General features: G+C 40.5%; 1 protein-coding gene across 2 annotated transcripts in view; it reads left to right on the forward strand.

Moving 5' to 3' along the window:
• Positions 1-7,887: 7,887 nt before the first annotated feature.
• LOC128624504 (cullin-3-A) overlaps positions 7,888-14,495 on the forward strand; it is a 48,713-nt gene continuing 42,105 nt past the window's right edge. The window contains exon 1 of one of the 2 annotated variants that reach the window (XM_053652200.1): positions 7,888-8,249. In XM_053652200.1, coding sequence (XP_053508175.1) covers positions 8,187-8,249 — 63 coding nt within the window. In that variant the 5' untranslated portion in view covers positions 7,888-8,186. Of the gene's footprint in view, positions 8,250-12,817; positions 12,901-14,495 lie in introns of those variants that run through there. The other variant, XM_053652201.1, reaches the window with a different exon arrangement.

A 14,495-nucleotide genomic window follows, 5' to 3' on the forward strand; every position in this document is an offset into this window, starting at 1 on the left:
ACCGTCGAGGCCCCAACTAGCAACTTACAGGACTTAAAAGGATCTGCTGTGGTACATTCCACAGCACACCTGCAGAGGTCTTGTGGAGTCCATGCCTCTTTGGCGGCACAAGGGGGACCTACACAATATTAGCGAAGTAGTTTTAATGTTATGGCTGATTATGTATTGTAAAAAGCATTGTGCATTAAGCATTGTGATGTGACAGAGATAGACAAAGGAAAGAGCAAGAAAACCACAGACCCATTGTGCAGATTAACTAAAAAACTAAAACAGAAAAATTAAGATATATAAGAAATATACCAGCCTTGTTGCCAATTATGAGCCATGGCTGTTGACATTTTACCTTTATTTATATTTAGATTTAACTATAGCAAAACAATATATTTCTTCTGTGACTGTATTTTATAAAGCCACTTGGTCAGTTGTGTTTTGACATGATCTGAAAAGTGCAACCCAACTATTTATTACTTCAAATAAAAACAGCCACAAGGCTGTATCTTTATTCCATATGCTATATAAAGAAGGAGATCCTCTGTTACCCAGCAACAGACCACACAACAGAACTCCTTTTGCACTCTGGGAAAAAAAAAAAGACGTTTAAAAAGGTGTAAGAAAAATAGGAGCTCAGGCAAATGACATAATTACACCCTCAGTGAGCCAATCGGGATTGTGGAGGCTGGAAACAGAGCTTCGAAAGGGCCACACCCAGTCTAGAAAAGTCAACAAATGCCTTCAACTACGAGGTCATCTTCTTCTTATAGAACTGCAAGAGAGCAACAAACTCCAAAATACTGAGTCATAACCGAGAGAGAGAGAGAGAGAGAGAGAGAGCGCAAGAGAGAGAGACACAGAGCAAGAGAGAAACAGAGAGAGAAACAGCGACAAACAGAGAGAAACAGAGAGAGAAACAGCGACAAACAGAGAGAAACAGAGAGAGAGAGAGAGAGAGAGAGAGAGAGAGAGACAGAGAGAGAGAGAGGGAGACTGAGAGAGACAGAGAAGGAGACAGAGAGAGAGAAACAGAGGGAGAGACACAGAGAGAGAGAGACACGGAGAGAGAGAAACAGCGAGAGACTGAGAGAGAGAGAAACAGAGAGAGAAAGAGAGACACAAAGTCTGCTTTCCTTTATTTTCGAATGTTAGAGCATTGCCACATCTCTGTCTAGCCAATGGCATCACTCAGTTTAGTGGTGGAGGAAAGTGGTGCATGCAGACAGACACAGAAAGCGCGAGAAAACCACAGAGCCGTGGTGCAGATTAACTACCGAAAGCATACACTCTGAGAGAAACACGTTTTTCATACTGACACCTGTTTGATTAGTAAATCTTGTACACAAAGAACCCACTATTCATAAGACAGGGTGATGATCTGACATGAACACAGACAGCAGAGAGATTTGATAACTTTAAAGCAATATACCAGTGTTTTTTAAAGTCCCCATGAAGTGCCTTGAAACATGCAGACTTTTCGATTTGTTCATGTAATTTCCATTGAAACAGGAAGTCAGGGCGGGACAAACTGGGTAGCTCCCCTTTTTTAAATCGCCAATAACGTTTAGCTTACCTCACAGCCAATACGGGCAAAGCTGTATTTGACAGTTAGTACCATGGACCCGAGCCCGAGCAATAAAGTGATGAATTGAAGCCATTTTAACATCTTAACCCAGTGGTTTTAAAAGTGGGGGCCGCCAGGGGGTGCCCGGGGGGCCTCAACAATTTGGTGTGAAAAATAAATAAATACATGATTTTCTCTTTCTCACTCTCAGACAACCACACACACACACAATAAAAACCTGCAGCGACATGGGCCTTTGTGGATAAACTTTGGACGCCATCTTAGGATGATGAGACAGGCATGACATGCTCAACAGGATATTTATTTATATATAATAAAATGTAATCCGTTCTCTAAAATCATAACTTATGCAGATTCAGAAATGAGTGGAAAAAAAAAAAGATTAATAGACTGGAAGCATTCTACAAAAATAAGCAAATTCTGAGCAAACATTTTCCCTTTTCCCCTCTCAGTACAGGGAAATGTATGGAAAACCTTTGTTCATGGTAATCACACATATACTACAGATGCAATACCTTACATATATTACATTAAAGTTGTGTTGTGATGTCAGCACCTATACCACTACAGGATAACATTAACAGCATAATTGATTTCTTTATATTATTCTACATATATATTCTCACAAAAATATGTAGTAGTAGTACAGTAGTAGTGTGAAATATATTTATGCCTGAACCTTAATCAGCCACTAACATGCACAATATCTCCCCTCCTGACTCAATAGAAGTCTGCTTACCTCTTCTGCATTTGGCTGTTTTCTATTTTCTGGACATGTCGCATCCTCCCACCTAGTTTCCTTGCATTCGCTGTAGCTGCAAACACAAATAGAAATCACACTTAGCTCATGCAAATTAATAAGGAGAAAAAGTTGGGCTGAATTAGATGGCATTAGCAAAGGTAAGTACTACAAGTACTACATTGTCTGGCAAAAGTACCTTCCCTGAGTACATCATCTACCTCTTTCCCATCAGTGCTGATTCTTAGTTGGTCCAGTAAACTCCTGTGATCCTCTCTATCTGTCCTGCAGAACCATAAACAACTAAATTGTAAAGTATTTCACATTATTTACATTTATTCATTTAGCAGACGCTTTTCTCTAAAGTGACTTAAATATGACGAAATATAAATAAAGCGATATATCAAGCGGAGAACAATGCAAGTAGTGCTACCATACAAGATTTATAATTGAGTTCTAGAGAAGCAAAGTGCACAGAGTAGAGGTGTAAGAGCCAGAGTAAGGTTGTTTGTGTGTGTGTGTGTGGGTTGGCAGTTTAGGGGTTAGTTAAGTGCTCACGGAAGTGTGGGTCTTTAGCTGTTTTTTGAAGACACTGACAGATTCTGCGGTCCGGATTGAGGTTGGAAGTTCATTCCACCACTGAGGGACAGTTAGTGTGAAGGTTCTGGAAAAGGACCTTGAGCCACTGCCACTCTGAGGGTACTTCTAAGTGTCGGTCGTTAACCGATCACAGGTTGCGTGAGGGAAAGTAAGCCTCAAGGAGAGTGTTGAGGTGTGTGTGTATGTGTGTGTGTGGGGGGGGAGGGGGGGGGCTTTTCCAGACCAGGTCTTAAGTACGTCACAAAATGATTTTTTTTCCTTGTAACAGCATTTAGCATCTTACTGACATGCCTTGTTTTAAATAGATGTTTTGGAAGTTCAGACAGACAAATAGATCACCTACGTGGTCTCCAGCATGCTTATCAAGCTTATCAAGAGCAGCATCCCAAATGGCATCAAACTCTCTGTCAGGTTCACTACAAACAGTATCAAATACTCCCTATGTGGGGAACTTACTAGGGAGCCGTTTGGTAGTCAGGCCTAAATGTGCACACACAAGCACACTGTGAGAGTGAAATGATCTTGAGGGTTCATGGGCGTAAGGAGTTTTGATAAACTGGGATGTTTTGATGCTGTCACTGCAGCTCTCGCTCATGTGATGCTTTATGTCCCAGGGTGCAAACATGCCTGTGTTACCTTCTAGATGTCCCTTATTGTTATGCTGTCATAGCTCGAGATGCCAGAGTCCATCCCTTACACTCTGTTGATCAAAGTGTACATCCTTTTAACTCACTGCATTATAAGAGCGTACCTAATAACCAGTTCTCTCTCTGTAGAGCTGTATGTGCACGCCTGCTGCCTGATGTGATGTCACTCCTCTCGCCCTCTGGACCTATTTAATTCACTCTGATGCTCTACTTTTCCTTCGAGCTTTCAACACTTGTGACTCATCCTCTGTTGTTGTGCATGATCTCACATGGATACCCTTGTACTTCCCAAAAGACGTTTATGCCCAAGTCTCACTGTTCTTCAGAGGATAATCTCACCTGGATTCTGGAGTCTTGCACCTTAGAACTGCAGCTGTAGTCATAAAGTCATTGTGATGCTCATACTGAACAACCTTTCAACACACTATTCCCAGTTCTTCCACACCAACCTTAGCAAACCATGGCTTCATGAAGCTCGCATTGTGCACTGTGGCACTGTCATGCTTGAACAGGTTTGGGCCTCTTAGCTCCGGTGAAGGGAAATTGTAAATCTACAGCATAGCACGACATTCTATACAATCCTGTGCTCCCAAATTTGCGGCAAACGTTTGGGGCAAAACATGTGGCTGTGATATGTTTTGTTTTTTGTTTTTTTTAAATCCTACTTCTCCATTTGGTCTGTAGCTACTGTATATGCAGCAGTTGAACTTAATTAACAACATATGCTCTGTGTATTTTTTGTCCTATGTCCATCCATCCATCCATCTTCTATACCGCTTTATCCTTTTCAGGGCCACGGGGAAACCTGGAGCCTATCCCAGGGAGCATCGGGGACAAGGCAGGGTATACCCTGGACAGGGTGCCAATCCATCACAGGGCACAAACACTTAAACATTCACACACCCATTCATACACTACCGACACTTTGGACATGCCAATCAGCCTACCATGCATGTCTTTGGTTTCCTCCCACAGTCCAAAGACATGCATTATAGGCAAGGGGGACACAACCCCCCAAAGAATGCCTGGTTACGCCCATGATTATAGGCTGTGTGTGAATGTGTGTGTGTGTGATTGTGCCCTGAAATGAGTTGCACCCTGTCCAGAGTGCTCTGGGATGGGCTCCAGGTCCTCTGCGACCCTGTGTAGGATAAGTGGTATAGAAAATATATGGATGGATGTAATTGTTTCAAGTGGTCCCATGTTTCATTTGATTGGGCAGCAGCAGATCAGTAGCACCATCTGACAGGAAACCCATTATCTTCACATGCAGTAAAGTAGTTAGCATCCATCTTTTTTCAGTGTAACCTATTTACTTTATGTTTATCTGTCGAAGTCGTGACATTTTAACAGTGAAAGAATGAATAAAAGTTAAATTCCTTGTGGTTTACATTACATTAAAGAGTTGACTCAGGCGGGTATCTGTATTTGGCGCGCGCGCGCAATTCAACAACATGCAACAACCTGTAATGGCAAATTAGCAACGTCAGTCAAATTAGCAAACATTAGCCATAAAACAACAAACCTATAAAATTATAACGTCATATACGCTAATTATAAGCAATAAGCCAAATATAATCTACGCGTGACATAAATTAATAAGGCTAGTGCCATAAATAATAAGGCTAGCTAAACTTTTTTGTAGGTACTACAGTAAAAACACACACACTCAGCGTTCTGTCTTCAACAGCTTTCAAACGGTGCTTGCAAAAGGTTAACACCTGTAAATTATTGTTATTTACAACCAAAACAATCAGTTACAACTGACTTTCCACCAACTCAACCCCCTTAATTGACACTTTATTTGTTTGTTTTTACATCAAGAGAATATGTTGTTTTCTATGGAGATCAGTAATAAGTAATAATTATGTTTTGCTTCATTTTGTGTAAAGCAAGCGTGATGTTTTTACCCATTACCAATAAGTAATAACAATGCTCTTACACACCGTGTATTTCAGCAGCTTGGCTTGTTCTGTAGTTGAAGACTTCTCAAAACAAACAAACAAAAGTACGCTTACATCTTTTAGAAGTTTAAACTTTTAAGACTTCATTAAATCGAAGGCAGTGGCATGTTGATTCCTGCTGCTGATTTACATCATCCGAGTTCATAAAATGTCGGATCAATTAAAGCTCGGACTACTCGAGTGATTTTTTTTTTTTTTTTTTTTTTTATACCTCTTAAGAGAAGCGTTTGTGTCAAACATCACACTAAAACCACTGAGGTTGAGATGAAAAAATAAACACAGTGGGTTCAGTAATCCAGAGCAGAATGCAGTTACTGCCATCTGCTGGATAAATGCTACAGTCCTGTTTATACTAACTGGATCATGTCACGTTGTAGTAGTAAACTGTACGATGCGGAGTTCAGTCTTCAATGCAGCAGGAGTTTTAAGAGACTATGAATGAGCCTACATGTTCCTTTATGTGGACAGAAACACTTCCTGGAAAATTTCAGAGTGTGATTAGACAGTGATTGCATTTCAGTGTGGCACCAGTGCAATGCAGTGATGAAAATACAATGCCGTGCAATAGGAAAGTCAGTGTTTAGTTCTCGAAAAAGCAATACCCTGCGTGGAACATTGTCCTCGTGTCACAAATGAAGAGCAATACCATCTGTGTGTTGCATTTCACATTTCCCCTGGGTGTGACAGCTTTTCCATCTTGCATGGAAACTTATCCATAAATTGTCAGCAAGTCAAACTGGCAGTCTGTTTAACAGTCTTGTTAAAGTTTAAAAGACCATTTAATACATATATTGCTAATATTTCTATGTTGCAGATGTTTCTCTTTGGGGTTTTTTTTCAGTGTCTTTTTTTTTTTTTTTTTTTGCATAAACTCCAAACATAGGCATTGTTAACAGGGTCATAAAGAAGCCAAAGAAAGAAATAAAAAAGTTATTGTTGAACTACCCAGTGACAACAGATGGAGTTATTGACTAAAAATGTCTAATTTATAAACAAGATGAAAATCCTTTCCGCTGGGTGGCAGAAACAACCAACTAATTCAGCAAGTATCACATAATAAGATGTTTATGTTTATATTTATGTTGATTTTGATGTTTGTTTGAAGGATATGCCAAAATTCCATTTCCAGTTTGCTGGAATTATATTAGTTTGTATAAAAAAAAAATTAATAGAGGTATATTTTCTTCTTCTTTTTAATAAAAACAAAAATCATAAGCAAACTCTTGCACTCAACTGTAATACATAATGAGCATGAGAAAGTTTCTCTAAATAGTATATAGACTTAATATCTAGCTTAGTATATGGTTTTATTAAATGTAGTTTATAAGTGTTATAGTGACACAAAAAATGCAAGGTGGTCTCCGGATGTGAAGGGAAAATTTGCATTGATAGCCATTTAAAATTTTGTCACCAGGAAGAATTCGACAGTATCAATGTGATGGATAAACTTTTTTGAAACTTCCTTGACTGAAACTTCCATGAATTTGTATGTCAACAGAGTTCAGCCATATTGGGACATCAAGTTAAATGGGACAGTATAACCAAGTTGTTTTCCTTTTGCTTTTCCTCCTGGGGGTCCTGGCACAAGGATGTTTTATTCAATCCCGAATCATATTCTGGCTCCTCTTGGGAGATCCCCAGATTTTCTCTAGCCAACTGTAAAACAAAATCTCTCTAAACTCTAGTGAGAGTTCACCAGGGGGCCTTGTAAAGTGTCCAAACCACAGCTGGCTCCTCTTAATCTGGGGGAACAGTGACTCTACTCCAGGGTTCTCCTGGATTGTCAAACTCATCACCATATCACTGTGTGTATGTCCAGCAACCCTGTGAAGGAACGTCACCACTTTATTCTCTCTGACACAAGCAAAGCTTTCAAAGGATAGGAACTTAGACAGACAGGTACACCATATCCATATATCCATATACTGATCTTCTGCTTCACCACTGCAGACTGGTACAGTGACTTTTACAGTTACTAAGCCCTTGCAGTGAAACTGCTGGATAGAAATAACATGATTATGCTACAAATAAATGACAATGACATTTTAAATAATCTTGTTGGCTATGAAAATAAAGGCCTGAATCAATAAAAATATATCATTTAAAATGGTTTTGAGTTTGGACAAAGGGGTAATCTATGCTTATGTTAGAATATCCTACATAACATTTTCCCTTCACATATTGGCAGTCAACAACTCGAGGCTTTCAGAAATGTATCATGTGTTAAAGTATTTTGTTTTTATTAATGGCCAAAAAAAAATCTAAATTCCAAATCAAAAAGTCCCCAAAGTCCTGAATATCTGACTTCACAGAAGCACATAACGTGTTTACCTGCGCGCGCCCTGCGTGTACGTGATCTCGCGTGATTTTGGCGTGACTGCACTGCGAGAATCCCGCACATCCGCCATCACTACAGCTAAACACACACACACTCACGCTGAGTAGTGTTAGTAGGCTAGTGTCAGCCAAGCACTGACAACAACACAGAGATACACAGGAGCCCAGGCCTTGGGGAAAGGTCGAGTGGGGACTCATGAATGACTGTATGCTGCTGTTTTGATTAACAACAACTCCAAAACAAACAAAAAATAAACAACAACCGTGTTTCATGTTTGAGGAGAGTCAACACACTCACTGACCAAAACCCCCCAAAACAAACCATGTCTAATCTGAGCAAAGGCGGTACCAAGAAGGACACTAAGATGAGGATACGAGCTTTTCCTGTAAGTAGTAGCCCTTATTAATAAGAGCAGATTAAAGCCCCTGTTTATGCTAATCTGGAGTGCTGAAGCTTTTCCTACCTGCTCGCGTAGTTAAAAGTCTGCCCTGAGCAGAGATAACCGTATTACTGAGCACACGTTAATGTGAATGAAGTATAAAGCGGGCAGCACGTTTTAAACACCTGCGCTAATTAAACTCTGTTTACATGCCGCGGAAAACTTTTGGCAGCTAGCTAGCATGGGGCAGAAGTTGAGCTAGCTTAGGGAGCATTAGCTTGTGATGTTTCTGTTGGTCTCAGGACACAGCGAGCTCATTTACTGCTCCTTTTATTGTCCTGGAGGTAACTAATGAACACGGGTTTGGTGCTAGGTGTTTGGGGAGAAGCAAGTTTCGGAGTTGTTTGTTAGTTAGCCTCGTAGCTGGGTAGCACCATTTCCTCAGCTTGCTAGTTAGCCAGACTGCGAGGACAGTGAAAGTAATCTCAGAGCCAGAGCTTTAATGAACAACATATTGTTTTGATGTGTTTGTAGTAAAGCAGAATATGACTGCGCAAAATGTGAAAACGCAGCCAGGGAAATATGTCAGGATTTAACCGTGTGTGTGTGTGTGTGTGTGTGTGTAGGGCACTGGTTTGTTTTGCTAGCCTAGCCAGACTATCCTATTTACTGTGGCTCGAGCTCGCTTTGTCTTAAACCAGACTGCACGTCATTAACTGCAGTCCAACTTAGCACATGCTGTGCTGCTGTGATGTCTGATCACAGAGCATCTGATCATCAGTGTGTATTTCCACGCCACGGCCTGTACACATGACAGAAACACCTCCAGTGCTTATTTGTTGGATTAAATCATTTATGAAGTCAGTGGGAATGTATAGACTCTTCACTTTCACAGTGTGTGGTGGTGTTTATGATAAAGCACAGTGTTTATAGTGTGCATGGATAACAGGTGCATGGCATATAATGCTGCATCGAAGCTATAATGGACTGTTTCTTTCTTTCTTTGTGATGAATTGTTTAGTTGGATTGTTTTAGAAATAGACCAGCTCGCTTTCAGTAATCGCTTTATCCTGGTCACGGTCATGGTGGAATACAGTCCATAATAATAATAATAAATAATTGTATTTTATAGAGTGCCTTTAAAAGCAGCTTCTCAAAGCGCTGTACACCGAATAAGCAGTGCACAGAAATTTTATTTTAAATACTGTTCAATAAATAAAAATAATACGTCATCACAAACTTTGATGTTGGATTGAGAAAGCAAGCCGTCAGCTAGACAGCGTCCCATTAATCTTGGAGCTGTGCACCATCGCAATGCTTTTGGAGCCAGGCGGCGTCCAAGTACTTTTGGAGCAAGCCGGCGTCTCAATGCATTTGGAGCTAGGTGGCATCCCAGTACTTTTGGAGCTAGGTGGTGTCCCAATACTTTTGGAGCTAGGCAGTGTCCCAGTACTTTTGGGTTCAGGCTGTGTGCACTCAGGTGTGTGCGAGTTCTGACAGTTGGAGCGAGCCTCTGAACATTCCCTCAATGTAAGTGAATGGAAGTTTTTGGGAAAGTTCATCGTCCGCAACTGGAATACCGGGTGTCCGATCAGTTTGGAGACGACAGAGCCTGGCCTGTGTGATCAGACTGAAGGACTGGGCTGAGTTTGGTGGAAGTGGCTTGAAAGCTCAACACGTTAAAACTGTGAGGAAATTTTTACTGACAGTCAAATGGGAATTTTGGCCACGTTCAGATTCCGTACCGGGAATTCCAGAATTCAGTGGTGGCTTGGCGGTTAAGGCTCTGGGTTACTGATCGGAAGGTCGGGGGTTCAAGCCCCAGCACTGCCAAGCTGCCACTGTTGGGCCCTTGAGAAAGGCCATTAACTGTCGGTATCCTGGCTGCCCCTGCGCTCTGACCCAAAACTCGATGAAAACTCCCACATGACGTTAATACTGTGATTAAGGTGTGTGCATGTCTATCAGTACGTTTACATAGACAACAATAATCCGATATTAACCCTATTTAGACAATACTCTGAGTAAGAAACTAGCATATAAACAGCAATTTTTGATGACCTTAATCCGATTAAATTCATACTCGAAGTAAACACCAATAATGTGGAGTATTCCTTTTATTCGCATTATTTTATTTTATTCGCATTATCAAAGTGGATTATAGACATGTAAACACCTTAACCACACTATTCACGTTGTGTGGGAGTTTTCACCCCATTTTGCGACAGGACCTGATCACACACGGCAGTGCTCAACCGTTTGATGGCAAACGAGAGAGCACGGCTGGGTCCGAAACTACGTACTTACCTGCTATATAGTATAGTATACGTGTTTTTTGTCTACTATATTGTAGGTGTAATACATGTAGTTTGGCTACTATATAGTAGGTAAATACGCGGTTTGGGACGCAGCCCGTGGTTTCTGCCGTCGTCTATTTGCACGTACAGCATGACAAATAATTAACTGCACTTGAAGCTTTCCTAAAATTAAAAATAAAAACACCCAAAACTGTATACGGTACCATAACGAAGACCAACTATATGTTGATAGGTGAAATTCTGGAGGGAACGTCGGATGGTGTGGCGCGGTGACGTAATGACGTGTGCCGTTAATCCATCTATGTTCTATAACATGTAAAAAGGGGAACATGAAAGGAATATTCTAAAAGTGACTCATGTAAACACCTTAATCAGAATATTGTCTTATTCAGAATAAGGTCAGTAATTAGATTACTGCTGTCCATGTAAACGTAGTCTGTAATGCACTTCGATAATGCAAGTAAAATAGGAATACTCCACATGTCTTAATTCAATTTGTGTGTGCTTCTAGTATGACTTTAGTCAGATTAAGGTCATCAGTAATCGCTGTTTACATGCTAGTTTCTTAATCAGAGTATCGTCTTAATCAGGTTAATATTGGAATATTGTTGTCCATGTAAACGTACTGATATTGAGTGTAGCTGTTTACCTTTGCAACAGGTTTGTTCTTGATTTGCAGCACTGGACACACAGATTGTGTAGATAGTGGAAAGTGCACTTGTCTGTGTGACTGGAGAGTAGCACCCGAAGCGGTGTGGCATTAAGGTTAAGGCTAAACATGTTGACCTAGTTCCACTTCAGAAAGGAAGGGCAGGACTTTGACAGCAGGTGCAGTCAGGCTTTCATGCTGAGTCATTGCTAGTTCGTGTGCTCCATTCACACACGCTGTTAAACTGGGACCTTTTAGCTGTTGTACAGATGTTATTTAACTGGATTGCAGTCTGGGTGTCTGGCACAAGCAGAGTATTAAGAGTAGGGCTGCAACAACTAAATGACAAATGACTAAAGTTTTATAAAAAAGTTTGCAATTAACTTCATTAGTCCTGGTGATTAGACAGTGTGAAGCATGCAGGTCTTTCAGTAACAAGCATAGGGTTGGATGTGTGCATTTTCTTTCTATGTGTAGGCCGTCATTTAAAAAAAATGTATTTAATATAAATATATTGAGTTTTTGTGTGCCTGTTTAGTGGAGAAATGTTTGATATTTATGTGTAAGATAGGTAGTGTGTGATATCTATTTTACTCTGTGCTCATGCCCAGATCCGCAAGTACAGAAGCAGTGTGTGCTCTCTCAGCTCGGACCTCTTCTCCGTCACCGTCATTTGTCTTGTATGACATTATTAGCAGCACTGACCACCTTCTGGGTTTTTTTTTTTTTTTAATGAACTGACTAGACCAGAGGTTCTCAACCTTTTGTAACTAAAGCCCCCCTAAGCCTCCCCTATCATGTGGCACGCATACATATATACCTAATCTATAATCTGTTTTTGATAGATAGATAGATATATAGATAGATCCATTTTTTTGCTTTTGTGTTTTTGTGCTTTTTTAATTACTTTTCATAACTTTCATGATTTTTTAAAATATCTTTTATGACCTTCATAAAGCTGTATAACGGACAGGTATGGAACATGAACGATAAAATGTTTCTGAACACTATAACTACATTGAACAAGAGAACTAGGCTGTAATAACAACATGCTGCATTCCATTTGTCTTGCATTCTAAAAACATTCGCATATGAATGATGTAAATTTGGATGAAGGACGCGTCTCATTATCCGTGACATTGTTAAATCTCCGGCTCTCGGCCCCTCACTGAACAGAGCAGACCCAGAGAGAGGTGAAAGTGCAGTGAGAAAGCAAGACCTCACGCTTGCAGGACAGTACTCACCACATTTGGAAAGTTGCTGAGATTTGTCCAAAAAATCACTAGATTTGTCACTAGCTGCCTTTTTTTTTTTTTTGCAAAAAAGTTTGAAAAGTCACTAAGTTGACAACACTGGTCTGCAGTGACAGCTAGATAAAAGGCAGGCTAAGCTCCACCTCTCCCCAGCAAAAAGAAACTACAGAGGGAGAGGGAACATGGAGTTTTTCATTTATGCACATTCTACTTGAAAAGCAATAAAATATACCATTTACCCAAATGATGCCCTGTCTGTTTTGTTTTTTTCTTGAAAACAGGCGCACCCCCCTGGTTGAGAACCACTGGACTAGACTATTTCTATCACCTGTCAGAAATTAAAACATCTCGTGCCCCTTTTACACCGTACTGATGCTCAGATCTACAGATATCTGCAAATAAGTCTGTTGATCAGCAGCAGATGTCTTTCTCTACAGGTCAGTGGATAAGTATACACACCCCTGTTAAAATGTCAGGTTTTGGTGATGGAGAAAAATGAAACCAAGATAAATTGTGTGTCAGAACTTTTTCCACGCTCAATGTGAAATTACAGTGTATAAAATTTAATTTTTTATAATAACATTTTAATAACCTTGTTGCAAAAGTGTGCACATCCTTTTATAATTGGGGATGTGACTGTTTTCAGAATGAACCAATCACATTCAGTGTCATGTTCAGAGGTAATTATCATACAGCTGTCATCGATGAAATTACTCTGATTAACGCCAAATGAAGTCCAGGGCCGCGTACCAAATAACCCTACTACACAATAGGTGAAAACTGGTACACCGTAGGGGTAGTATTTCCGAATTCTCAGTAGGTGAGAAATACCCGGTTGGCGTACTGATTCCGGCGAGATTTTGCAGTGTGCGACCGATGGACACTATGCGAGGCAAAAATCCCATAATGCAGCGGGACTGGTGCAGACGAGCTCAGAAAGAGAAATTAAATGGCGGAAGACAGCGCCTCCGCTCTTTTTAAGTATTAAACCTTGGTTAAACAGGACTTGTTTAACAACACCTGAATAAATTGTTAACTTGCTGAAGGTTTAGACAAGAAAACAGTTGTCACAGTTTTTGAAACCTTTTTTGTGATCTCCATCATGATTTAGCCGGCCAAGCTAATGGTAACGAATTTACCTCAGCCTGTTAACCCCGCCCACATTAAACTGATTCAGCTAACATTCCTGATGTGTGTTTTGCCATTAGCGCGGTTGCTTCAATCTGGTGGCCCCTTTAAGATTTTTGTGACAATTGCCAAGGCCAACATGGCGTTTGTAGTACGTCCGGGATTGTATTCATACAACACAAACACACACTGCAGTAGGTACTGCATCGAATTCAGTACGTTCTGTCACAGTACACGATTTCATATGCAGCCCACCTGCTTCTGTAAGATTTTCTTCACATCTTCTTGCTTTCATCTGACTGTTGAAGCCATGGTCTGCAAAGAGCTTACAAAGCCTGTACAAGACTCACTGTCGAAAGGAATTGATCAGGAGATGAGTGTAAACCTTGTACAAGTCCCTCGTTTGTCCTGAGCAGTTAAATTGCCCACTGTTCTTCAGAAAAATCCTCCAGGTCCTGCATATTCTTTGCTTTTCCAGCATCTGCAGATTTGATGCCTTTCCAACAGCGGCTATATGATGCTGAGGTCCATCTTTTCACACTGAGGACAACTGAGGGACTCGTACACTATTACAAAAGGTGTAAACATTCACTGATGCTCAAGAAGGCAACATGGTACATTAAAGCGCACCTATTATGCTTCTGAAACGTGCCTAATTTTGTTTTAAACGTCTCATACAATAGATTTACATGCATCTAAGGTCAAAAAACACTTTAACATGCTCATAATTTAAATTGCAGCATTGCATTTTTTCCCCTGAGTCACAAACGACTCGTTCAACGATCCGTTCTAAAGGATTAATTCTAAACTCCTCCTTTCAGAGACCATACTCTGCTCTGATTGGTCGGATGTGCCAGTCTGTTGTGATTGGTGTACTGCTGTCAGCGAGCAGCTGATGAAGACC

This window comes from Ictalurus furcatus, chromosome 20 (genome assembly GCF_023375685.1).
Source record: "Ictalurus furcatus strain D&B chromosome 20, Billie_1.0, whole genome shotgun sequence".
NCBI lineage: Eukaryota > Metazoa > Chordata > Actinopteri > Siluriformes > Ictaluridae > Ictalurus > Ictalurus furcatus.